General features: G+C 41.3%; 1 protein-coding gene across 1 annotated transcript in view; it reads right to left on the bottom strand.

Moving 5' to 3' along the window:
* Position 1: 1 nt before the first annotated feature.
* Positions 2 to 27,644, bottom strand: part of st6galnac5a (ST6 (alpha-N-acetyl-neuraminyl-2,3-beta-galactosyl-1,3)-N-acetylgalactosaminide alpha-2,6-sialyltransferase 5a) — a 38,061-nt gene continuing 10,418 nt past the window's right edge. The window contains exons 3-5 of the mRNA XM_056743216.1: positions 8,611 to 9,023; positions 4,298 to 4,405; positions 2 to 2,619 (exon numbers count right to left, since the gene is read on the bottom strand). Coding sequence (XP_056599194.1) covers positions 2,373 to 2,619; positions 4,298 to 4,405; positions 8,611 to 9,023 — 768 coding nt within the window. The 3' untranslated portion in view covers positions 2 to 2,372. The remainder of the gene's footprint in view (positions 2,620 to 4,297; positions 4,406 to 8,610; positions 9,024 to 27,644) is intronic.

Below are 27,644 nucleotides of genomic sequence, written 5' to 3'. Positions count from 1 at the left end.
CTCACTTTTACCTTTCCAGTCATATCCCCAGTGTTCGTATTCAGATCGTACGATTCCCAAATTAAAGGAACAATGACGGCTTATCAATGAAGGTAACTTTAAAAGTCCTATAAACCACAATTGTTTGTACACATCTCATCCTTTATTTGTTAAACATTACTTTTCAGAGTGACACACGATTACCCCACAGTTTTTATAGGAGCTAAATAAATCTTGAAGAATACTTGAGCTTCAGCTGAAGTTTTGACAGGTATATATCAGCATTTATATAATAAACAGTACCTCGCAATAATTCACGCTATAATAGGCAGACTCATCACTCACAGTTGCGCTTTGTATCTGAACGCATTTGTGCATTCAACAGTAATGCCACTGCCAACCTGTCAGTCATCTGGAGCGCACTCGCATTAAAGCCTCAGCTACTTTTGCAATCTCTGCCCGCGCGTGCATTTGCATGACTGACGGGTACGGCGTGGTCATGGTCAATGATGCGATTCCTCATGCTGTGACGGGAATAATTACACCTGTATGCATTCTCAACAACTCGAACATATTTCCACTCAAGACTGACCAGAACAATAAATGATGCTGCAGCACGTTCAGCTTCTACTTCATTTTAAGACGTTCTGCTTTATTCTTGTGGAGGTTCTAGAGTTCTTTTTGTTGTTCTTTTTTGTTCTCCAAATTAGTATAAAAATGCGTAAAGAAGCAGTTTGCTCAAAAATTAAAAAAGTGGATTTTGAATATTTACAAAATACTTATTTTGTTTTAATGTTAAACCAATAATAGCATAAATGTTTTAACCCTGGGTGATTTCAGGGTTGTGGGAAATACTATCCTAAATCCAAGGTGTGCATGATCTTTTTTTTAACAATTTGTTACTCTCAGTTAACACATATACAATAATCATTTGTATTTCACTTTTAACAAACACGTTTATTCATGTTTAACCACTTAAAAATGGACTTTCAATCAAATACAACTGTTTGTGCCTTTTATGTTCTGTTTAACAATTAATAATGTGCAAACGTACATTAACTGATCCCAAAAACATTAAAAAGAATATTGAAAAATAAATATAAATAAATTAAGAAGCTCTCAAATATAATCCATCCAGTAGGCGCTAGAAAATAAATAGTTGGCAAAAGATAAATTATTTTTAAAAAATGTACTTCACAATATATTCCCCATAAGTTTCGATTAGTATGTTTTTTCCACAAGTCTTTTACTGCAATACGCATTCGGTATATTATGGGGTCACTATAGGTGTCATACTCAACATTACTGAGCCAATGGGCTCTATGCATGCGTGACTTCCGCAATTCACGGGAAGAACCCTGTACAGGAAGGCTTAAAGCAGAGAGAAATGGAAAAATGAGAAAATAGTTAAATTTAGCAGATGCTGTACATTGCGGCACACAGCAGTGGTATATAGAAGTGACGTTCTACCTTATTACAATGTTATAACTAAATGTTAACTTATGAAAATATCATTTAAACTACGGTAGAACAGCACTTCTACTGTATATACCACTGCTGTGTGCCGCAATGTACAGCATCTGGCAAATTTAAATATTTTTCCATTTCTCTCTGCTTTGTCTCCCCAACCGGAACCTGCCTAGGGTTCCTCATGTGAAACGAGAGTAAGACATGCATGCATATAACCCATTGATTTACCCTCTTATATTACCCCAGTCCTGTTTCACACAGAAAACCATCACCTAACATTTTGTGTTTACTTCAACACCAGTTCCGTCATTCCATTGCATGTGGCATCAAACCCTTTGTGTTAAAGGAACACTCCACTTTTTTTTTAGGCTCATTCTCCAATTCCCCCCAATTCCCATAAGTTGAGTTCTACCGTTTTGGAATCTATTCAGCCGATCTCCTGCAGGCGATAGAACTTTTAGCATAGCTTAGCATAGATCATTGAATCCAATTAGACCGATAAGACTGGCGGAAAATATATATTATTAGGAACTATACTATACGTGATATCACTGCGCATGCTGCGGCCATGTTACGGCAGCAAACTTCCTTGATTATTACGCCCACGCCCTACCACAATTCCTCACACAGCATAAAAATAAGAACATCCAGTGAACCTCAGCTGTTTGTTCTAAAGGGTTTGCCATTCATTGATGATCTAAAGATATGGTCTCGGACAGATGCATACAGGCCATTGCAATGCCTTTTATACATAAACTATAACGAAGCAAAAGAAATGGTTTAAGCATCAGTCTTTTATGACTCTGAGAAAGTTTACTCAGAATTTTCCCTCTCACAGTCAAACACGTAAAGCTCCATCCACATGGCAAATAGCCAGTGATCTATCTGATGCAGTTTGAGTTTGACAAAGGCTGTAGTCAGAGTCACGTCTTCTGCGTTCGGGACGAGCCTGTGGCCTCTGTGCTGTTTCTGGGTAACGGCGGAGGGCTCCAGTCCGGCTGGTAGAAATGTATGTTGTATGTCCGAGCCCAATTAGCGAAAACCCGCTTCTCTGTGATAAAGCGATGGTGGCTGCCTCGACGGCCCCGCTCGTGGGAGATGTACATGGCACATTCGTCTGGACCCGTCGGTTCATAGTAGTGATATGGTACAGAGGGGTGCTGTGACTCTCTGTAGAGAACAAGTGTAGAGATTAAAATGGGGACTGTGTTATATTAACCTAACATGAACAAAATTCCCCGATTCCCAAATTAATCCTCAGATAGATATTAATTTTCAAGGCAATTAACCTGATTTGGTTTTACAGAATAACTTGCTTTAAGGGGAATGAATTGATTTCATGTAATACATTAAGGTTGCAAAATGGCTAAGGGGAAAGGTCATGAGTCTGCCCGGAATCACAATGAATCATTTAATTTTGAGCCATCAGTTATTTTTTCATGTAGCACTGTTATGCAAGGTCTGTGGGAGAAATACAGCGTTTTTTAACCAAAAAATCGTGCACACACATTGAATTACAACTAAAACCAACAATAATATTTGTTTAGGCATTGTCATATCACCCCTTTAAGTAGGTTTTATCTTTATAAAAATGTTTACACTAAATTTATTTTATAAATCCTACGTGTATGGATAATTGAATACATTGCATACATATTCCAGTGTCCATTTTGTGCATATCACTGCTGTCTTTCTTCTCCATGTTTCATGATTTAAATTTTTTGCCATTAATCATTACTTTTAGCCACTTTTTATGTTTGTCTCTGGGTTTTGCAAATATCTAACCAGTCAAAAGTATTAAAAAGTGCTTGTCTACTTTGACAACACAGTATTCAATCATTTCAAATGTTCATTGTTAAAAACAGCAAATTTTGACAAACAAGGTTTTGGAAGGACAGTGGCCATAAGCAATGTTTATACACCAGCCCCCAGGTATATATTCGCTTGTTAAGTGGTGACGTGAGGAATACCGTTTTAAGGTCCAAGCATCCACCATGTCCACCATGTCACAAAGCTCCAATCATTTTAAATTGGTTTCTTGAACATGACAATGAGTTCACTGTACTAAAATGGACCCAACAGTCACCAGATCTCAACCCAATAGAGCATCTTTGGGATGTGGTGGAACGGGAGCTTCATGCATCCCACAAATCTCCATCAACTGCAAGATGCTATCCTATCAATATGGGCCAACATTTCTAAAGAATGCTTTCAGCACCTTGTTGAATCAATGCCACGTAGAATTAAGGCAGTTCTGAAGGCGAAAGGGGGTCAAACACAGTATTAGTATGTTGTTCCTTATAATCCTTTAGGTGAGTGTATTTTTGTTGTTTGCCTATAGCATCTTATTGAGTGTTTGGACCCAGAAACAGTAAACCTTCCATATATGGTGGTTCATAACGTCAGGACTAACAATCCCATAGAGTAAGGTCCAAAATCCAATTCAAAATGTTATAAAATAATAAATTTAGCAATAAGTTAACCTAAAGACACATTATGATACATTTTTATTTCTTACTAGGTCACTAGAATATTCAATTGCCAACTAGAAATAAATTGGTGACATAACATCCATGCTACATTGTATAAAATGTCAGAATTTCCTATTTAATTTAATAAAATGCTTGTTGGAACGTTCTCACAGATCATCCAGATTAGCAGAGTTCCTGCCAGCTCAAATGCAAGCTGTCATCATTGTTACCCGAACTGTTATGCTGACAAAACAATTTGTAATGAAAAAAATATTCAGCACAAAGCATTTTCACGATTGTCATCAGACCTTTGGAAACCACTACAGTTTATGTAAACTGTAAATTGTAATAAAATACAAATGATAATTTTGACTTACCTACAAAAATCTGGAGGCACCATGCCATATACATTGATTCTGTCACAAAGCTCTAAGGCAATAGTCATTGTGAACCAGCCTGTGCTTAACCACGAATTAGAGATTCTCCTGAAAAAAAATACACAAAAAACACAATTGTTAACAAACAAGAATTCCTATAGAAATTCAGCGCATGCAATCACGCGATTTCGTTCTGTTTAGAATTCAGCGCAGCTGTCAGGATCATTTCTACAACTGAACGTTCTCATCAACCACTCATCAGTTCTGCCAACCGCCCATTTGACATGAAAGCCCTGGTGATTCTCTGACAAATAACACATTGATAGAGGAAAACAAACACCATTAGCGAACAACAGGCCCGGAAGTGATTGATTAGAAGCCTCTTATTACTGTTAAATTACCTCTGACAACAAAGCATCTACTCTCTGCCTACTGCCACGTCAATGTTCTCGTGCATGTGTTTGAATACATGAATGGAATTAATCAACATCAAAACTATAACCTCAAAAAGGTGAATTATTACAGCATGTACTCTGGTCATTTGTCAGCTTGGCATTTACCATTGTTAATTAGGTTTATACAACAGCTGGGTCTGGCCACCAATCCGATTTGCTGAAAAGTGTTCGAATGCACCGTCATTTATGACAACAGCATATTTTATTCATTAGTAAATGTATTATTGTAGACCTATAACTGTATCCTTGACCCAGATTTCCGACAAATGATTGCAAAGACATGCACAACAAATAACAACCACATAAAATAAAAATCATTATATTTTATTTAAAGGACATGTTTGTGAAATTAAAGGAACACTCCACCCAAAAATAAAAATTCTGTCTTGTCTTCATTTACTCATCCTCAAGTTGCTCCAAATCTGTATAATAGTTTCGTTCTATTGAACACAGACAAAGATATTTGGAAGAATGGTTGAAACCAAACCGTTTTGGACACCATTGACTACCAGCTTTATAAATTTCTCTGTTCTGTTGAACACAAAGGTAGACATTTTAAAGAATGTAGAAAAGCAAAAAGTCAATGGTGGCCACGGACTGTTTGGTTACATGTCAAGCATGCTTCCAAATATCTGTCTCTGTGTTCATCAGAACAAAGAAATGCATAGAGATTTGGAGGGGGAGTAAATGCAAATTTTTGTTTTTGGGTGAACTGTCCCTTTAAAGCTTTACTTTGAACAGATTGTTTGCCTCAATGTTACAAACTTCGTAGGGCTGACAGTTAATTTAGCTTATAGTCTCAAAAACCATCCAAGGATAAACATGCCCCCAAAGGCATGAACTTATTGCATCAGTCGAGAAAGAAAAAAGCCTGGGTTTGCTATTCACTGTGGTATGAATCTCAACACTTTACCTCTTAAAGAAGCTCAGAGGAGAAAGCTTCTTTCAGTGTCTCTTCATAAAAAAATAGAAGCCGATATGCAGTCTGAGAATGTTTAGTGAATTAAAAACCTCCTAGTCAGGTGTGTCTGTGTGTGTGTTGTACAGTTTCGTATATGTTTACGACTGTTCATACATTCAGTGACACAGTGGACAACCATAGCCACTGAATTTTAGTCATCTCGAGATTTCAAGTGTGAGGTAATATTTTAGCCATCCAAGTCATAACATTGGACTTAAGCAACGTATGCAACGTTTGTCACAACCCAGCTAATTTAGTATTTACCCTTTGAACGCAGTTTGACAGCCTTCTTTGAAAAAGCGTTTCTTATAAGGCAAAACAAATTGCTTTGAGTGAAAGGGCAGAAAAACAAAGAACAGAGCTGCTAAGTCGTGGAAAAACAATACGGCTGAGCCTGTGTGCTAGTGCCGCAGGGCTGTCTGTCACACTATCAGTGCCAGGCCAAAGAGCAAACTCACTGCATCCTGACTGTCAAGTGTTCTATAACTCGCATGACTATTTACATGACCTACAATACACAACTCGCACCCTCAGCGTGAATCACTTTAGGGAGTCTTGGGGTCCAAATAAAGCTTCAAATATTTGCTGGCTAAAAGGGAAAGTTCTATATCAAAGAAAAGATTTTAATAAAAAAGATCAGGGATTGATAAGCAACGGATTCTGGTTTCTTCATAAATTAGTCATTTTAGGGGGAACGAATGGGCAATATTTGAAAAGCAATTTATATTGCGCTCGCTGCCTTCAGACGCATGTTGTCAAATGATTGGATCATTTTGTAGATTGTTATTTCAGTTTAAAAACGCTCTGGGTAATAATCAGTAAACAGGCCCGTATCCTTCACATTTATTGCATCTATCAACATTGCCGTCTTTATTATCTCTCCTAAAATGTTCTAGTACAGTTTGTAAGCCAAATTGAGTTTAAACATCTAATTCAACATTGTGAAGTTTCTCAGACACAAATAAAACCGTAGTCATGTGACACGCTTCGCAATGTGACATCACTGGTCACCGTTTACTTTCATTGTATTCAAAAGAGCAACATTTGCAATTTGTTCCATCATTTCAAGTCACTGACCCAAGAGAGATGATGACCCAGTTCAGTCAGTTGTACTTTGTCTTTCAACATATCCCCTGATGTCTATAACTTGTAGTCTGTTCGTGCGTGCGTGTGGGGGGGTTGGACTAGGCAGCTATAAAAATGTGTCGCATTACAGTAAAAAAGATCAAAACAACATTTACACAGGTATAGTTTGACATTTAACAAGCTTTTGTATATAAATGGAGAGAATTTCAAATATGGTTTGTTTGTATTCAATAGATAATTATTCTTCTGTATTCTGCATAAGAAAAAGTCATACAGTGAGAGTAAATAAATGAAAAAAATCCATTTAAAAAGTATTGCTCGTGTGATCAAATTAATATTCATGAGCCTTGGGCTTTGCAGAATGTTTACTTTCTGGTTTTAATAGGACGCTTTTCCTTTAACACTGAATTGGGTCAGAAGGCAAAGAATTGTTTATTCTTCTTTTACCATTTTCAGGTTTTACCCTATCAGATCCCACATGAAAAATGCAGTTAAACTTTGTATCTGTAAGCAAATATGTTAAAAGTTTCCTACGGTAACCTTTTACGGACCAGCTTTTTGAAATTCTGTATTTACCAACAAAGTGACATAATCAAACCGTGGAAAAACAGCAGCAGTCTAACTGACATCTCACATCTCCTTTTCATTTGCCACTTTGGAGGACACACAGAAACAGATAAAAGATAAAAAAAAGGCAGCTGTGAGCATGAGCGAGCACAGCTACAAAAAACAGGTATCATTCTAAGCTAATTCATCAGTAGTAATCATCAAGTGTTGAATTTCACACTAATCAGTCTCCAAAGAGTTTTCAGGAGACCTACATAAGAAAAAATGAGCAATGACATGAATAAACAGACTAATGAGAGCTACAGAATCATCATAATGCTGGCATTTCCCAGAATTGTCGAATTTGCTGGACTGCGGTGAAAAAATTAAATGAAAGGTGTAAAAATACCGATTTACAACTTGTACGTCTCATAACTATATAGCCTAACCTTTATCTCACATTCTCAACTAGTTTTGTAGCCTGTCTATGTTGGCATTTGAACCTTTTTGGGCTATTTGCACCAATACAGTTTGAGTGGACATACAATGTATGTACAACCGATTAATATCAGATAGCAGACTATCACCTTTGCTTCCTAACTGTTATAATGTATTTATTATTTGCATTTATGAATTTTTCTGTATTATCAATACATCCAGTAACTGCAGGACCCTTTTTGAGCATACACATAAAAATGCATTTTGGAACTAAAATGGCGGTAACTCATGAATTCTTTGTAATGCAGACTTACTGTTGGTCTCGTTTGAAAAATGAAAAGTAGCTGATTATTGCAATAAAAAAATACACACACACACAAAAAATTAAAGGTATGTTGTAAGGTTTATTGAAAAAAAAAAAAAAAAGTTTGTTTTTCTTTGATTAAAAAATACATAAAAAAAATAGGGGTCGCAAAAGGATAACACAAAATCTAAGAACACTCTTTATAAAAAAAGATTCAATAACTCTCCCTACATAAATTATTAAAAAAACACCAAAGAAATCTGTATTCTAGAGTCTTAGACCTTGACACACATTCTGATGAACATGTCTGGTTTCTCAATCATGTAAATGCACACGCTCGCTTTATCGCATTCTGCACACTCATTTAAATTCTGAACTGGGTATGAAAATCTATCTGCTAGTAGTGAATCATCACATTTAGCTTTTGTTTCTGGACAGAAACATTACAGACACAAAAAAATTGGCCACTTATCAAATAATCCACTTTCAAATTGGAAATTCTATAACAAAAAGTGTCTTTTACCTGTCTTTGCCCGTCTCTCTTTTGAAAAGATCATCAAACTGCTGCATTTTTTGCCAGGAGATGATGTAGACCTTGATTTTGGGCAGCACTTGGTTCATAAGCCGCAGGTTGTTGTATACCAGACCCTTCCCGTCACGCCGCATGTAACTGCTGGGTCCCCAGAAGATAAAGACTGTGTCCTGGCTGGAGTTGAGGAGTTCCTGACGGCTGCGCAGTACTCGCTGCATGCTGGAATGAGCGATGACCCTCAGGCTGGTGCGCTGACCCACGTCCACCCCATAACCACGGGCGGTCGGCGCATCATTCATCCGGATGACGCACTCAGCCTGATCGATCTCTTTTCCGCGCCCCCCGCCAGTCAGATGACCCGAGCTGGTGACCAGAGCGCAGCTGCTGCAGTGCATCTTCAGAGGCTGCGAGGAACCGAGAGGAAAGATCAACATTATCTACTACCCTAAAGCCGTCAATATTTCATACACAGTCTATTCAAGAAGTAGTGAGATGTAAATAACGAAAAAATGCCAAAGGAAAAATGTAAACTCAGTTTAACATTACAAAACAAACTGAAATTACCTTAAAGTCCCAGTAAAATGTACAATTCCTATTTTTGATTAAATATTGCAGCGTTTATTGTAAATTGTGTATCAGTGTGGGTCATTCTCTTGTGGGTCAATTTGTCTGCTCTCATAATCTTCAGTTAAAATCTGATCCTCCATCCGTCACCTCCCTTTCAACTGCCAGCTCCACCCTTTAGTATACTGCCAGTTCCACTTATACAGTCAATAAAATCTTAATGAAAAACAATTCTCAAAATTCGGTTTCACTCGAAATTCGTCAGAATATGGAGGTAAAAATGTGGAGCAACTTCTGGTTAACTGGGACTATAACACTCATTGCCTTAAGGAATTAAGGAAAAAACAGATATCCGTTTGTAAAAATATATTCATTTACAGAAGTTACACCATTTGTGGTGTGAAGACAAACACCGCTGCCCTAATATCTTCTATGTAAGTGTGCATATAATGCCAAAAGTGTGGATGTATTGTTTACATGCATTAAGATGCATTACATGCATTAACATGTAATATCTCTCTAAGGGAAAAACACTTTTTAAAACTACACATTACTTGAGATTTAATGAAAATGTTCAAGACATTTGTACCCCCATCATTTCAACTATAGAAAAGATATGAAAACATGTGAAATTAGCAACAGTTATTCACTTCTTCAGTTACTGAAAATGCAAGCTGTGTGTTTCTAGTTGCACAAGGCTTATGAGAACTTGAAGGTTGAAAGAATTATTGATTATGAGGAATATGGTATACCCTTATGGAAGGAATAAGGCTGATAATCAATACTTGCATCCTGAAAAACTCAAGGATTTATTTTTGTTAGATATATAATTGCAGTGGTTAGTTATTCAGGGGTCACTGGCTGACCTTGAATATCTGGTAGTCTTCAGAATCCATCCACCTTCACACACAAATCTGCACACATAGTACATGCTAAACAGTATTCCACTGCATGTCTTTCCCTTCTCTAGTCTACGGCTTTTCAGGAATTATTCCAACTCGACATAAAAGCCCCATTGGCATTTCTACAGTGATAAGGGCACAGCCCCTTCACCTCCACCCTAGGGGATGAAGTGTTTTGGGAAAAGGCCTATCTCTGCCTTTTAAGGAAGCGTTACATTTTCACTCTTCTCCATCCTCTGTTACGCTCTTTAAATCAATAATATGCAAAAAGTGCGGCCAGCATTGCATAATTTGTCCCGGATGAAAACATCCGCTGTGAGAGAAATAACAATAACAAATGGCGGCATGTATTCTGCAGGCAGCGCTGTGGCATTTTAATGTGTCTCCTATTGCCGTCCGTTGTTCACTCTTGGTAATGGCACTCCGCCGCAGGTCATAGAAGACACAGGTGCTGCTCCACTGACATGATGTTTAATGAGGCCAGGAGCTTTCGAGGTCCTTGCGGACCACATGAGCTTCCTACATTGCCCCAAACCCTTCGTTTAAGCGTTGAAAAACACTTCAGTATTGTTGACAGCTGCACGAGACACTCTTGAGATCCATTCCATTCTAGGTTGCTGTGTGTAAGTGCAGGTAAAATGAGGAAAATAACAGGGTTGTCTCGGTACAAGAAATGTGAAAAGTGGACAAAATGAACACAGCTGCTATATTTTAAAGAAGAAAATGCTGTGGATTCTGTGGAAACTTATTAGAGATACTGGTCATAGGATTCTAGTCACGAATGAGATTGTTGACTGCTTAAAGGGATAACTGAAGGCAATCGTGGCCTAATGGTTAGAGTCGGACTCGTGACCAGAAGGTTGCTGGTTCGATCCTCAGGGCCGGCGGGTAACGATTGCGGTGCCCTTGAGCAAGAGGTTACATTTCGGTTATGGGTCACCATACCTGACAAATAGGTCACTTTCACTTTCATCCAAAATATTTTTATTCTTTCATCATTTCCTCAACCATTCTAAATCCTTCTTTCCGCAGAACACAAAAGAAGAAATTCTGAAGAACGTTGGTGAGCCAACAACATTGGCCCCCATTGACATTTGTAGTATAAAAAACAAAACCGATGAGACATTTCTCAAAATATATTCTTTTGCGTTCCATTCAAATTTTGTATGACACAAGGGTAAAAAATTATGACCAAGTTCACAGTCTTAATCTGATGACAAAACAGTTTTAAGGCATTACTGTTACGAAGAAGAAAATTAGAACCAACACAATAGGATTCCCCAAATTACTGAGATCATTCATTGTCCACCATACCTTAGCTGTGGGCAGCGTTATCTGTTCTGGGACCTGTCTGAATAAACACCCACAGGCTGTAGGAGTTCTAGCTAAAAATGCCTGACAGCAGAATCAGTATCTGTGTCCTGAGCGGGCAGAAGTGGAGGAGGTAGATTCAGGCTGGAATCTGGAAGTTAAGCTTGCGTTTTACACAATGAATAACATATTGAAGAGAGACCAAGACTCTATCCATCAGCTTAAGGAAATATCATGAGGAAGAGACCACATCGAATTGACATCTCTGTAAGAGGACATGATGAAGAGTTATGTTATGAAATGACACATGATAGCTACCATGGTATTGCCTAGTTGAATCGAAGTGTTTTGAAGCACTTCCAAAAAAGGTAATTTCACATTTTGATCAACGATTACAATCTTTTTTCTCTTTTGAACATTGTGAAGTAATAAATCATGCACAGTAAGACCACCAACGTGCATTAAGGAAATAAGTTAAATCAGTTTGGATTTTGTGACAACTTTAACACCCCAACAGGACATGTTAATAAAGTCTGACCCAGATTTCCATTTGGCAAGTTTCATTTAATCAGACAGGATTTCGATTCCACATTCAGTGATGTTTAGTAAATGCTCCATGGCATGCGATAGAGATTGAAGACCGAGCAATTAGTTTTAGTGTACATGCTGCAGGCCGATCGGACACGAATTAAAAAATAGATATCTCTTTCAAATAAGTGCAGAGAGAGAAAATGAGATCACATTTGCATTGTAGGAGGAAGTGGCTCCGAGGCGCCGTCGATTAAAGGCCCAAAGGAGATCGCTGACTCCCTGCAAATCGCTCTGCTGACCGGAGCGGCCCACGGTACACATGATATAGTGAGCTAACGAATGAGACGCGATCGGGCGTGCCAGCCATAACGGAACAGGCAATTAGCCCAATCCCATCGGCCTCCCATCATCCCCTGCTGATGGTCCAGGCTACGTGTTCCTGCAAGCTCTTAATTAGGCAAAAACATTTATTTTTTTGCCACACGGACACAAAAAATGAAGCGCATCCGAATTATTCAGAGATTCTAATAACAGCGCATGACCTACAGAGGCTTGATTAGGAGTTATCCAGAGGGTCTATGAATTCTTTTGAGGGCAGATGGGAAGGAAACAGAAGACAGGAGTGTTAGTAAGTGCTGGGCTATTTTAAACAGGACTGAAAACAGTATCTGTAAATGAGGCTGAATGTCTCTTTCTAGATAACTTTGGGGAGGATGATATGAAATAAATACTGCTCAATAAATGGAGAACGCTTCTAATTCACTTCAATCTCTAGTAGAACTACATTCCATCACAGCTTTTTATTATATTATATGGCCATGCCTTTTAGTGTTTTCCAAGATCCACTAATACAGAGGTTCTCAAACTTTTCAGATCAAGTACCACCTTTAATAAAATGAGTTGTTCCAAGTACCACCTAATGACCGCCATAGAAAATCATTCGAATAAACACTTAAATTAATAGTAGAGCTGTGAATCTTTCTCTTTACATCTTGTCTTCCAATTCTAATGTATTATTAAAAATACAAACACTTTTTCTATTTACTAGCTGATTTCAAACTAAAGAACATATTTTCCCTTTTTTTTCAAGTTAGTCAGCAGTAATAGTGGACACAAAAAACTTTTCTGTAGTTCACTGTAAATTACTTTTATGGGGGATTTATTAATGTTGTGGGGACTTGCAGACTTACAAACATATATTTAAGAGAAACAAGGTGGAAGGAATATTTGACACAGAAGATAAATATACGTTTACTTAAACAACAAGAGAACATCTGAATATAACCAAATTCTGATATAACATACGGAGACTTACAGTTTACTGCAGCGGCTCTTGTCAAAGCGGCATGTCAAAACTAAATCACAACGGACGCTTCATTGGTTTAACCTCGATTAGATGCAGATGCACGTTGAATTAATGCTTAACAACAGCTTTAAACAGCTTTTCAAGTGCAGAAATACATAAGAAGCTTCATATGCACGCAGCTCATCGGAAGAGAGAGAGTGATGGACTCACAAGCACCTGTCTGCTCCCGCTCTGTGTTTGCGCTGCCCCTCAGTTACATCGACCAATGATAATTAATAAAAAATTGCACATAAGCTGAGATGTATTCCATATTAATCAATCTTGTATAGAACAATTAAAATGATGTATTCATTTACATTTCGTGTTTTAAATACAGAGTTTTTCATTTTCTGTCGTGCCGTGTGCGTACCACAGGGGTCTCTTCAAGGATCACTGGTATGCTACCAGAGTTTGAGAAACACTGCTCTAATAAATTGTATTTCATGTATGAAGACTGACTTGAAGCAGCAATCCTTTTTTGTTAAAAATAATCCAGTTATTAAACCAGTCATTAAATATCTCCTTACATTACCCTGATTTGCCAGCGTAAGATTATAAAAGTGATTTATTATTTGAGCTCACGGGTAAAACATGTTTCAAACAGACATGGTGATGTAGAGAAAAATGTTAGGGATGTAGGTGTGATAAATCAAGAAAAACTGCATGGGCTTGAAATGTCACTGTTTATTAGTAAATAATGGGTTCTTTTTGTGCCTTTAAGATAAAATCAATTGACATTGGCATCAAATATCCTTCCTGATTGGTCAGCTTAGTCTAAATGAGAGGGTTCTGTCAGCTTCATCTGTCCTGATTAAAACATCCATATAGGCTACTGGGCATTGAGTTACGGTATGGTGAAAATCTTTATATAGTATGCTTCAGAGTTAAGTATGCAATGTAGCAGATAAATTGAATTAAAATTGAAAACATTCATTTTGATGAATCACCACTGTCAACTCATCATATCACAGGCTGATAGTGGAGTACTGCATTAGATTAATCTCCACGTGATGAGAAACCTAAGGTGTACTCTTTTGATAGATCTGACTTGTTTCTTTTTTTATTTCATTTTATTATTCCATTTCATTTCTCCCATTTATTACAATATTCATCTATCATATGTATTCTTTCATTTATTTTATTATTAACTTCTATTCATATTATTTGTTCCATACTTTCCTGTTGTTTAACCTCGTTGGGAGATGTATTGTGATTTATGCTGATATGAGTATCCATTGGTCTCCATCTCAAGGTTCATAATAATGTCATGAGACTATGTTTTGATACTGTAATCTTGAATGGTTAAAAACACATATTGAATCTGTTCTAGTCAGACGAAGTTTGACAGAGCTTGACTGAGCATCAACGCACAACTGAGATTATTCAATAAATAATTTCTCTGTCTATTTAACATCACTTCGTATCCTGCCTGCTCTTCTTCCGTTCAGCTCTATATCTCCCTGGTGGTTGGGTTAAAGGATTGACTTAAAATGGAGTTGATATTTTCAGGTTTAATTCATTCCTGACGGAGAGAGATCTAGTGAAACTGGACTCAAAGTTTAGATCTATAAAATCTACAAGCCATATCTCATAGTTGGATCTATCATATGGCGTTGTCGGCAGGATGGAATGACAGCTGAACAACCGGACTTGTGACAGACGAGAGGTACGAAGGGAAACCCTGCAGGTCTTCTCCTCATCGTGTTGCTGCAACTGGGGCGCGCCTACAGCAGTGTGAGTTGGTTGTTTGTCATCGCCATCTAAAGAATCAAAAGTTAAACAGTACAGTGGTTTAACACTGTGTGTGTTAGGGGATTGATTCTAATTGTTCATTATGGGTATGTCAGGAAACAAAACTAAAGACGAAAAGATGTCTGAAACTAAGGGTGATGCAGAGATTAAACTGCACGATATAGCTGAGGAATTGTCAGATAAATTATCTGAATGTTTTGATACTAAACAAACAGAGGCAGAAACAGTTGAAAAATGTAAGATCATAGCTCAGAAAGGTGGCATTTGGGAGCCAAATTACATCAGGACAGTATGGAAAAAATTTGAGAGAATTAGGAAAAGAGATTTAAGGCAGGTTCCTTGGACTCTTGTTACCTTGTCTTAATGCAGGAAATGGGAAATGAAAATAGACAAAGATACCCATAACAGGGAGAAAGATGTTATGGAAATCAAACTGAGGGGATTACAAGATAGGTGTGATGATTTAAAATCCCAGGTGGGAAACTGTAACGAAGAGAAGGAAGTTATGACTGTAGAAATAACAACTCTACAGGACATGTGCAAGGAGTTCGAAGATCAGTTTGAACAGGGTAAAAAGGAGAAAGAGAAGCAAAAACTTCCTTCTGTAAGAGAATAGAAAAAATCCTGTGATGCTGATTATGACACCGATTCTGATGAATTTCAGGGAGCAAAGGCAAGACTCAGACCCTTGATTTGTTGATGTTAAAAGAGGCCAAAAGAAAACTGAAGGTTATATTCAGAAAACAAAGGATGGAAACGTGTTAATGGATCGTGAGATTCAGGGTCGTGATGAAGTCCATTACAACTATGTGCCTGCAAACGCCTAAGACGTGTTTAAATGGTCAAAAGAGGTTGGGGATGTGAGAAAAGATTTGAGCATTAGCATTAGCTCGACTGGAAGCTCTTAAAGAGGTGTTTTCTCTGTCAGTCAGAGATGGGTTCAGCATAGTCTCAGTGAATCTGTCAGCCGCAGATGGAAGGAATTTGAAGGAAGCTCTTGGTGATGTTTTGTATGATGAGAGCATGGCAAACCCTTGATCAGAGAAAGAAGGATGTAAAAGGGTAAGATGTGGTGCAGAAAAGCACAACAGCAAAAGGTCGACTGGAATTAGATTAGCAGATGGAAACAAAAAGCTAATGAAAATGTTGAGGTTATCACAGGGCGACCAATGTCATTACCAGGAACTCCAGATCTTGCTCAGGCTGATGTGCATTTGATGTCGGATTCACTTTAAATGCACTGCATGACTTTGACAGAGGCTATACAAAAGGCTCAAAAACAGGTTCAGGAAGCTTGGGAAATGCCCCAAAAGGGGTCTATGTCTGTGTCAAGAAGCTGCAACATTCAGGCTTAGAACCAAGATGGGATGGTCCTTTTGTAGTCTTACTGGTTACACCTTCTGCAGTGAAATTTTTAGGCAAGACTAAATTGTCACACATTAGTCACTGTAAATTAGCTTCAGCTCATACTCCCAAAAATAGAAATGATGCCGGCGAATCGCTGTAGGATGGAGTTGTGAGAAGAACCTTGTCTTTTATTTACTTGGGGGCCACCCTCACGATGAACAAACTACAGCTTAGTCGTCCTGTCTCTGCTTGATTTTTGCAAGGGAGTCAAACTAGTTAAAATAAGATCAACGCTTCAACACCGTTTGATGACATCATTTGTTTCCTTGAATGTGGAACTCCTCTGTCTCCTTTCTCTTTCCTTTTTGTTTTTACAGATTGTTGCAGCTTTCAAGCAGTTTGCAGAGAGGTTCAGGCCTTATCATACAGAGGACACTCCGTGGCGTCAACCACCAGCAGACCGGATAAGAGGGGCGTCACTCTGTTTTCAACCTCGAGATCAGTACGCAGAGACTAGACACATTGAGATTAGACACACACCCTTTTCTGATGCTAGTACGCGGAATGAAAGAGAAAACAACCTGTCCATTTAAAAGGGCACGGAGAGCGGAAAAGTATGGCCTGATCAACCAAACTTTTTGTTTTTTTTTGTTGTTGGTTTGTCATGATTATGAGAGGTTGTTTGCTTTTAATCCTTAAGATTTATAAACATACATAATCTAATTATTTCATTTATGATTAAGAGGGGGGAATGATAGATCTGGATAGAAACATACACTTGTTGTTTTATTTCATTTTATTATTCCATTTCATTTATCCCATTTATTACAATATTCATCTATCATCTATCTAACGGAGAGAGATCTAGTGAAACTGGACTCAAAGTTTAGATCAATAAGCCATATCTCATAGTTGGATCTATCACCTTCCACAAAGTTCTCCACATGATATTTGATTTGAAGTTGTTTAAAATGGTAAACCAATTTTTCTATTGAATGTTATTATTGTTTATACTAGTTATTAGTAGTAGACTACAACTGATTTAAAGGAATAGTTCACCTTCAAAATGAAAATTCTCTCATCACTGTACTCGCCCTGTTATCATTTTAAACCTGTGTGATTTTCTTTCTTCAGCAAAACACAAAGGAAAATATTTTGAAAAAATGTTCACTGGTCCCTACTGACTTCTATTGTGTGGACTCAAAACCAATGCAAGTCAATTGAGCAAATGGTTTTCTGTTACCAACATTTCTTCAAAATATCTTCTTTTGAGTTCTGCGGAGGAAACAAAGTCATAAAGGTTTGAGATGACAAGTTTTGAGAAGTTTGAAGGTGAACGATCGCTTTCACAAAATAATTCATACGTTTGGCAATGAGAGATTCTCATTGGATAATGATCATTTTCTTCGTTTAACTTTTTTTGGGGTACATTCTGAACCCTATCAAATAAAGGTACAATAAAATATATGTTCCCTTTCTGTCGGTCTCTCGACGTTGTGTCGAGAACGACAGATGGGGTTCGCCCTTGAGAACCAATCAACTCTGACTACTATAGAAAAGGCCAATGAAATTTGGCGAATGCAATTTGCATGCCGGGCTCCGCCCCCGGAAATCCGGTATAAAAGGAGGCCGGCGTGCAGCATTCACTTACCTTTTGTTCTTCAGAGCCATCGCTCATGAGTACAACTCAGGATTCAATCCTCTACAACTACACGCTGGTGCTACGACGTGTTACAGCGGATCGTCCCTTCCTGCAGCGACCTTCCCCTGGGCGTCTCGGCGGTTCCGGAGGTGTTAGAGATTTTTTCTAAAAGTCCTTTTCAGGACTGACTGAGCATTCTCCAGCGCGGCATGTCCCGCTGTTCTCTTGGGTGCGGCACCCTCATCGAGGAGGGGGATGGACACGATCGCTGCATTAGGTGTCTGGGCGTCCAGCACACTGAAGCAGCGTTCGTTGACACATCTGCCTGCACTGCGGGCAGATTGTCATTCAGAAGTTGCGGTCACGGGTGGCTGTCTTCCTACGGGAACCAGCCACCATTTCGTCTGCTACCCGGGCTGTGACATCTGTGGCTACGGCCCCGATGACCACCCACGTTAGCAGCGTTAGTGATACGGGGAACTCTGCGAACGTAAACCCGCCAGCCAAGTGCTCACGGGCCGATCGCACCCCGATTCGCTCTTCTGAACGTTCCCCAACCGGCGGTGGCATACCGTCCGGATCCTCACGCACACACTCGGAAACGATGTGTGACGTAGATGAGATGTCGCTCGCAGCATCGGAGGGAGACTGGCATCCGACTCTGCCGAATCCAAACTCCACCCCCAGCGGTCGAGTTCAGGAGGAAGCAGAAGTGATGTCATCCGTGCTAACCCGGGGATGCGTGGTTCCCGAGGTCGGTGCGCGGTGCAAACCGCGCCCACCCCGGGTGCCATGTTTTTCCCGGAGGTGCATGAGGAGCTGTGTAAAACTTGGAACGCTCCACTCACGGACCGTTCCAGTGAAACCAGCTCCGGCTCCCTTACTTCCCTCGATGGTGAGGCAGCCAAGGACTGCGTCGAGATCCCCCGGGTGGAACGTCCGCCTGCGGTGCACCTGTGCCGCGGACGGCTACCACCTGGGGGGGGATCGACCACTCCTACCGTCCAAAGCACGTAAGACTTCGGCATCACTGGTGTCGAAAGCTTGCGATGTTGCGGGCCAGGCTGCCTCCTCTCTCTATGCCTTGGCCATCCTGCAGGTCCGCCAGGCCAGGGCGTTGAGAGGGCTCCACGAGGGTAAGGCCGACCCGGGTATAATGCAGGATCTCCGTGCCACCGCTGACAGCGCTCTACGGGCGACTAAGGCGGCGGCACGGGCCCTGGGTCGGACGATGTCCACGGTAGTGGTCCAGGAGAGACACCCCCGGCTATACCTTGTGCAGAAGAGTGACAGCAAGGAAGTCCGCTTTCTTGATGCACTCATCTCGCAGGGTGGGTTGTTGGTAACACCGTCGAGGACTGCGCTCAGCAGTTTTTTGACGGCGAAGCAGACAGTGGCAATTAACCACATTTTTTTCACGCCGCGACTCGGCCGCCTACAGGCCTCCGAGATCTCACGTGACGTCTGCTTCCCTGCAACCCAGGACCCTTTCGACATCGGCTCCGGTTCCTGTGCCCCCACAGGCGGCACCCCGGAAGCAGAGGTCGAGGGGGAAACCTCCACCCCGTCAGCAACCTCCTCGCGAGAAGGGACACTGACGGGAAGACCCCAGGGAGAACAACATCGGGCCCGAACCTTCACAGCCACGGCTCTGATCGGTCGGTACGGGACGACTCCTGCCTCGTCACCAAAGCCGGGCCCTTGTTAGGGCTTGGCGCCCACTTACTCACTGAGTTTTCTGTTCTCCCCGGGTTTACTTGCAGCCGATCGCACACTCCACTGGACTGTGCTCGGCGAACCGACCTCACACCCTGGCGAGGCGTGAGGTCGTACACATACGACAGCCGTCACCACTCTCAAACCGACAGTGCGTGCCGTTGTCCCGCCAGGCAGGTAAGCAGGCGGAGCAAAAACCTTCCCTCCGGGGACTCCCCGCGACATGGTTAGCTCCGCCAGCCGACGAACCACCCCCCGTGGGAATGATGAAGCAGACCGTCCCCTTGGTCACCCTGTCACAGTCCCTGGGAGCTCGAGAGCTGCCCACACTGTCTCGCTGGCTAATGAGGGCGGTCCGTCTTGGTTACTCGATCCAGTTCGCCAGAGACTCACCCAAGTTTCGGGGCATCATCTCTCCCTCTGTCAGAGGCAGGGACGCCTCCGTACTTCGGGTAGAGGTCACCACCCTTCTGGCAAAACAGGCATCGAGTTCGTCCCTCAAAACCAAGATGTTCAGTGGGTCACCACCCGCACTTCATCGTTCCCAAGAAAGACGGCGGGTTGCCCCCAAAGGCTGCGTACCCTGAACAGAGCACCTTCACAAGCTGCCATTCAGGGTGCTCACACAGAGGCGCGTCCTGACATCTATGAGGTGTCAGGATTGGTTCGTGGCAATCGACCTGAAGGACGCTTACTTTCATGTCTCGATCCTCCTCGACACCGGCCGTTCCCACGGTTCTCCCTGAGAGGAGGAAGGCGAGCGGGTACTAAACTATCCACACCTCGTAACACCACCATTTGCCCGCTTGATAGTCCCTGCCCTCGGCACGGATATCCTTGCGCACAGCTGGCCGCGGGATGGGCCGAAGCACACCTACCCCCCAGGAGCCTTCTTGTACAGACTCTGTGCAAGGTCAGGGAGCAGGAGCACCAAGTGTTATTGGTTACACCACACCGGTCTAACCGCACTTGGCCTCAGAGCCGATGCTCTGGACAGCGACTCCCCCTGAACCATTCCCCTGACAGAGGACCTGCTCTCTCAGGGGAAGGACACGTTCTGGCATCCCAGATCAGACCTCTGGAACACCCATGTCTGGTCTCTAGACGGGACGAGAAGATCCTAAGATGGCTACTCCCCCTATACGGCTGAGACCATCACCCAGGCTAGGGCCCCATCTACTAGGCGGTTACACGCCTCTAGACGGTGCCTCTTCTCGTCCTGGTGTCTTTCTCAACGAGAAAGACCCACTGAGGTGCTTGATCAGGATTGTGTTCCCCTCCTCACGAGACTGGAGACTAACATCTCCCTTCCACACTGAAAGTGTATGTAGTCGCTATTGCCACTCATCACGACTCAGTCGGTGGAAAGTTTCTAGGGCAACACGACCTGGTCACCAGGTTCCTAAGCAGCGAGAGGGCGGAATCCGCCTCATCTCCGCTCCATACCCTCTTGGGACCCTAAGTGGTCCTGGGGAGCCTCAGGGCCCCCCAAAGAGCCCCTCGGAGGTTCCGATCTTCCTCATAGAGTAAGACCGCCCTCCTGACGGCGCTCACTTCCTTCAAGAGGGTAGGGGACCACCGAGCATCCTCCGTGTCCCTGGATTGCCTTAAACTCGGCCCTGGAAACTCTCACGTTATCTTGAGACCCAGGCCCGGATGCGTGCCCAAGAAGTTCCCACTACTCCCTCCGGGGCCAAGTGTTGAACTTGCAGGCGCTCCCCATAGGGGAGGAAGACCCAACCCGATTAGTGTTGTGTCCAGTACGTACTGGACCGCACGCAGAGCTCTGAAGCTCTGACCAGCTCCGTGTCTGTTGGAGGACAGCAGAAGGGGAAGGCTGTCTCCAAACAGAGGCTGGCGCACTGGGTCGTGGACGCCGTTACGACGGCATTCCGATCTCAGAATCTCCCATGCCCATTGGCAGTGAGGGCTCACTCCACACGGAGTTTAGCCACCTCCTGGACACTGGCAGAAGCGCCTCTCTAGCAGACATCTGTAGAGCTGCGGGTTGGGCTATGCCCAAACACCTTCGCAAGGGTTAACAACCTTCGCGTAAACCCGGTGTCAGCCCACGTCCTGCGTGGCGACATGTAGGACTTGCATCCGGGGGGGCGTATGCCTGCGAAAGCACCTTTCCACCCTCTAACAGGTTGGGTCAGTGTGCTATTTACCTTTTCTTCTTACCCGAACACATCGCTAAGAAACTGGTACCTCACCAGCCTCCCTTCTTACCCAGACACTGGTTAAGAATAGGCATTCCATCTATCACCAAACAAGCACCCCCTGGGGGCTGGCTGGGCAGAGCAGCCTTCCCCCTTAGGCCGGGATACCATGTGAGCTATCACAGATAGCTCTAACCGGACCTAGTGCTACCGGACGTCTGTAACACCCCCTCCGTGGGCTGTTCCGTCTGATGTATCCTCATGAGAATGGTTCCCACTCCTGGTAACCCATGAGCTTCCCCAGGTGGGCCTCCACCTCGCGGTTAACTACTCAGTCCGCACGTTCCATGCGTTCTCCTCCAAGGACGAGACCATACCTATATCCACCATATTCCTCCCCACGGGTAGGAGGTGGCCTCTGTAGCGCTTCTCTGATTAAGAGTCGCGCTTACCCGGTGTAAACTGATCTGGACGGCCTCTCGCCTATAGAGAGCTAAGGCCCCGTCCGTGAAAGTTACCGGTCAGGGCTGTACCCATCTTTCTCCAAGAAAGCTCTGGAACCCCCCGACCACCACACTGGAAGGTTACAGTCTCACGAAAGCTTCGAGATGACACGCCCAGGCTTGTTACCGTCGCTTCGCTAGAGATTGTGACGCGATACAGCGTTGTGGCGTTTTCCATAGGCAACCCCATCTGTCGTTCTCGACACAACGTCGAGAGACCGACAGAAAGGGAACGTCTTGGTTACGTATGTAACCTCAGTTCCCTGATGGAGGGAACGAGACGTTGTGTCCCTTATGCCACGAACACGTATCGTATTCTGCTGCAGTTTGAGAGGTCTCAGGCTCTTCAGAACAAAGGTAAGTGAATGCTGCACGCCGGCCTCCTTTTATACCGGATTTCCGGGGGCGGAGCCCGGCATGCAAATTGCATTCGCCAAATTTCATTGGCCTTTTCTATAGTAGTCAGAGTTGATTGGTTCTCAAGGGCGAACCCCATCTGTCGTTCTCGACACAACGTCTCGTTCCCTCCATCAGGGAACTGAGGTTACATACGTAACCAAGACGTTTTGGTTCTATGCATCATATTTGAAACAAGAACAGACCTTCTTAATAATATGTCACAGTGAACTCTGTCATCATTTGTTCACCCTCTTCTCATTTCAAACCTGTATGACTTTCTTTTTTTTCTTTCTCGATCGGTTTTTGGGTCAAAGGATGGAGGACGGAGGAGCGAGGAAACGAGGAGGCATATTGAGAAGCACCCCGTGTCTTTTTTCCTCCTTTAGTTGCTATGAATGATGGTCAGAAAATGGAGTGAGAATGAGAAAAATCTGAAAAAAATATATAAAGGAGAGAAAAGTCACAGTCAGAGTGAAGATGAGATGAAGATGCTCCCCGCTGAGATGATTGCCTTGCCCTGAATACAAAAGGTGCTCCCCTGCCAACAGTATTTGTTGTTTGCAAACACAGATTAGGTCCGGCGGCAGACACTCGAGATTCTTTAAAGCAGGCCCTCAGGGAGGAATAAGCATCCATCCCTGGGCATATAAAACCAGAGATGGGCTGCAATGCTAAAAGGCTCCTCTCAAGGAGAGTGATGAGAGGGGTATATAGAGGAGAGACAGAGATGAAGCAATCACAGACAAGTGAGGGTAGGTGTTTCCAGGATTGAAAGTACTTGGAGGGAAGAGGGGGATCTGAAGTACCCCTTTTTTAAAGTGGACTTTGAAGTAGATGATGACATTTATAATAATTTACAGGTCTAACTGACCTAGAAACACCCAGAATGGTATATCACATGTCAGAGACATGTTTCCAATATTATATTAATCATTAGAGAAAAAACTTCAAACAAACAACTTAAAACAGGCATATGACTAATAGAATTAAAGTTAAACTAAAAACAGTCCATTACCCAGCGGGATATAGAGTACACACAAACAGGAACTTGCTTAAGTACCCCTGAAACCGTGTCCACTCCACAACAGACGCAAGATGATGACGTGATGCCACAACACAGTAGAAAAGGTATTTTTTGTATGTTATCTAGAGTTTTACTCTACACCAGCAACAAAGGCAATACTTGACAAGCTACAATGGATTCAGTGATAATGTATATGAACTTATATATATACAAACACATCACATCCTTATACTATAGTTCATATTTTAGACATTGTGCTTTGATGATAATCCTGTCAGTTTGCTTTTGCTTTACTATATCATGTACTGATAAACAGGTTGTGGAAAAAGCACCACGGAAGTCTGATTTATATAGAATTTAGATCACAAGTATTTCCAGAATAGGAAATCCACTAAAACAAAACACAAATCACACAACAAACAACTCCAGCTGTGATGTTGCACAGGATAAACACACTTACTGTGTTTCTGGAACTCACTTGGTTGAGTTTTACATCAGTAGTGCTTTTCCAGGGAACACATACACTCGTGTTAGTGCTATGATCAGTTATTGCTTCTATAAGTCAACATTGACCTTTATAAATCAAGATGTATTAAATTAAGTGGAACCAACCAGTTTTGTTTGATAAATGTGCTAGAAGTTAAAACATTACAGAAACTTAAACACTACTAATTAATGGTGGCATAAACCAACTGAGATTTAAATCTGATTTATTTTAAATAAAACAAATCAAAGTGTGTGTATAAAATTTCGATTTAATTAAGTAAGGGTTACGAATTCACGTTTTGAGTGTTTCTCAATTCACAAATATTGTGTCACACAAATGCTATGTTAGATTACATTAGGTCTACACAATATTTAAAATGCTACATCCAAAAATTTCCAGAGGAAAACTGAAAGTGGGTAAATGCCGTGGAAGTAGTGTATTGCACTAATGGCAGCGTTAAATATTTTTTTCTGATGACAGAAAATTAGACCGATTCATATTTTTAAATGCAATACTGTTTGTTTCATGTGGGAATCTATTAAAAAATAATTTTGAAACTGATGAGCAACATCTGCTGTTTGTGGCTGCACTTACAACCAGGCGAAACTTATTTCAAACACAGAACTAAATTTAAGACGGACTGCTTCTGTGAAGGACTGTACCTTTTTTAAAAGACAAACTTTAAAATGTGGACCACTTATCTCAAGCAAATAGATAACACACATTAAACATCAAGGTAACACTATAGGGGCCCTTCTCACTATTATCTAGTTGTTATTAGCATGCCTATTATTGGCATATTGGCTGTTTATTAGTACTAATAAAGCACATATTCTGCATGACCATATCTTACTTACTTATTTTACCCTTTGCAGTTCACATAAAAAAAATAAAAATTGAACACATCTTTAAATAACCTCAATTAACATTATGTAAAGAAATTGAAAACCTTCCATGATTTCCAAATTTTCCATTGGTTTAAGGTCACAACAACTGAATCAATAAAGTTGCTAAATATCCGCCGTCAAGAATTACACTCATCATCCCATTCCTCTATAAAGTAGTGGACAGTACGCTAATGTAGTTTAAAAGTGCTGTCAGTGTGTTAATTCACATTCTGCTATAAACAAATTACTTGAAATACGGCAGAAACCCGTTTGTTTGCATTGAACCGAAAGTTTCTCCCATCTTTCGCACAAAGAGTCATGAGGCGTAAGAAACTTGTGGATACGATAACTTGTTCATCTATCGCATATCAGGGACAGTCACTCTACTATCTGCATCAACATGAAACATGGATTAAACATAACTTTTAGTTATACATAAGTTTTAGTTATCGCACACCATTGTGATAGGCATACTGCGATATGCATTTGCAATATTTTTATAATTTCTACATATTGTCCAGACCTTGATAACATAAACCTTTATGCTATTGATGAACAAAATATAGTTTTGTTGAACCGGTTGACAAAAGTTAACAAATGTCAAAGCTTCAATCGTGTACATCTTAAAGGCAGAATAAATTGGATAAAACATAAACAACACAATACAGGTGGGACTGTGTTCAGGATGATTTTGACATTTTGCATACATACTCAAATGTGTGTGTTTTATGTCAGTCCCCAATAAAATCTGCAAACGTAACAATTTTACAAAACACACAGGCCAGAAGGCACATGTAATTTCCAAGATGAATAATTCATGAGAGACCTCCTATCATCACCGCATAAAAAAAAAAACATGCTGTCATTAACTTCTGAGCTCTTTATCAGAGAACGGTAATGACCCTAGGCTTCTGCTGAGCTCGGAGACTCTAACTTTGCATGGATAACATTGCGAAATACCTTTTTTCTCCACGGACTCTTAAGTGGATAGACTTTTCATCATCGGTGCACTCCTCTACCACCTCAGGAGGACCCCACAGGCATCATACTCCTCATGCAAACATTACCATAGATAACAACAGCCTTTGTATATCTCAAGGAGGTCTATAATATCTGGAGAAAGCTCTGTAAGCATTTTCCTGCATCTCTACGGCATCTGCTCATCTGGTGCAGGATGCCTCTAGAAGTATGCGATTGAAAATGTGCCAGCTTTGCAAATGAGCCAACAGAACTTTTTGAGCCAATCACCTGACCTGCAAATATTGTGCGACTAATAACCGCAGAAAAATAATGTCACAGTTCCCCCTTTTTTCGCGTTTAAGAACATGACACATAATAAACTTTGACCTTGAAATCTGTGATACACCAGATTCCATTACAGAAGAGAAATATACGTCGATTTACCATTAGGTAAAATATTATAATTAACCCAAAAGACACAAGACAAGATTTAATTCATTTAAAATGATTATACAAATAATACTGTTTATTGTCCCTCTATAGCTCTCGATTAACCACCCTCTCTAACCCATAACTAACCTCTCTCCCCCATGACCTCCTTAAGAGCTGCAACTGAAATGCGTTCATAGCTTTAGTAGCTGACCGATATTAAAATGAGTCATTTACCCTGATCAAGAAGATGCCGTACCAAACATTCTCCATTCATCTCCCGGATTCTCGCAACAAAGACAGATTCCCGAATTACAGTCAACTCCCGGTAGGAATTTCGATATGCATAAAAATGAGAGATAATGCTCTGTGCACAATAGCGATTATGAAGTCTCCAACAGTGGTGTGTCAAGAGCATTCGAGACCAAAGTATTGTGTAACATTTCATTCTGTCATGTCACGAACGCTGATGAGAGCTGCCAACAGCATCCATCATATTCACAAAAGCTGTGCCATTAGGCACTGTGGAATTGTGGGTAAACGTGGTGAACCCTTTTGGGAATTTCACTTTTGTCTAAGCTTGTGGAAACTGTCAGCTGCCTCTCGGATCACTTCGAATCGAGTCCGGGGGGAAACAAACTTGATAGGAATTGAGAAATCCTTTCCTTTGCTGTTATTGTGGTTTGATTAAACCAGCACCAAGGCTCTGAAAACATCATATTTTAAATCACCACTTCATCTAGAAACATATTTTAAAGGCATGCGAGTTATTAGAAGCAAAGAATAAAGGTTATTTGCAACATTTTCTGAGAAATCATTTAACATAGTAGAACAATAATTAATTGCTCCATGCGATTCACGCAATATGTCGCAGATCTCCTGAGAAATATTATCGGCATGCAAACTTATCAAGGCCAGATTATATTGAACACACAAATAATAGCTTGATCGTCTTCTTCTGAGTGCGAACGACGAACTCATCAATCACGACTAAATAGCTGCATAATGCTTCAGGCTTCATGAGCGGTATGGGGCGAAAAAATTCATTAATACACAGCAATTTA

The sequence above is a fragment of the Triplophysa dalaica genome, chromosome 3 (genome assembly GCF_015846415.1).
Source record: "Triplophysa dalaica isolate WHDGS20190420 chromosome 3, ASM1584641v1, whole genome shotgun sequence".
NCBI classification, from domain to species: Eukaryota; Metazoa; Chordata; class Actinopteri; order Cypriniformes; family Nemacheilidae; genus Triplophysa; species Triplophysa dalaica.
Note: the sequence above shows the minus strand (reverse complement) of the source record. Positions and strands in the feature narration are given on the sequence as shown.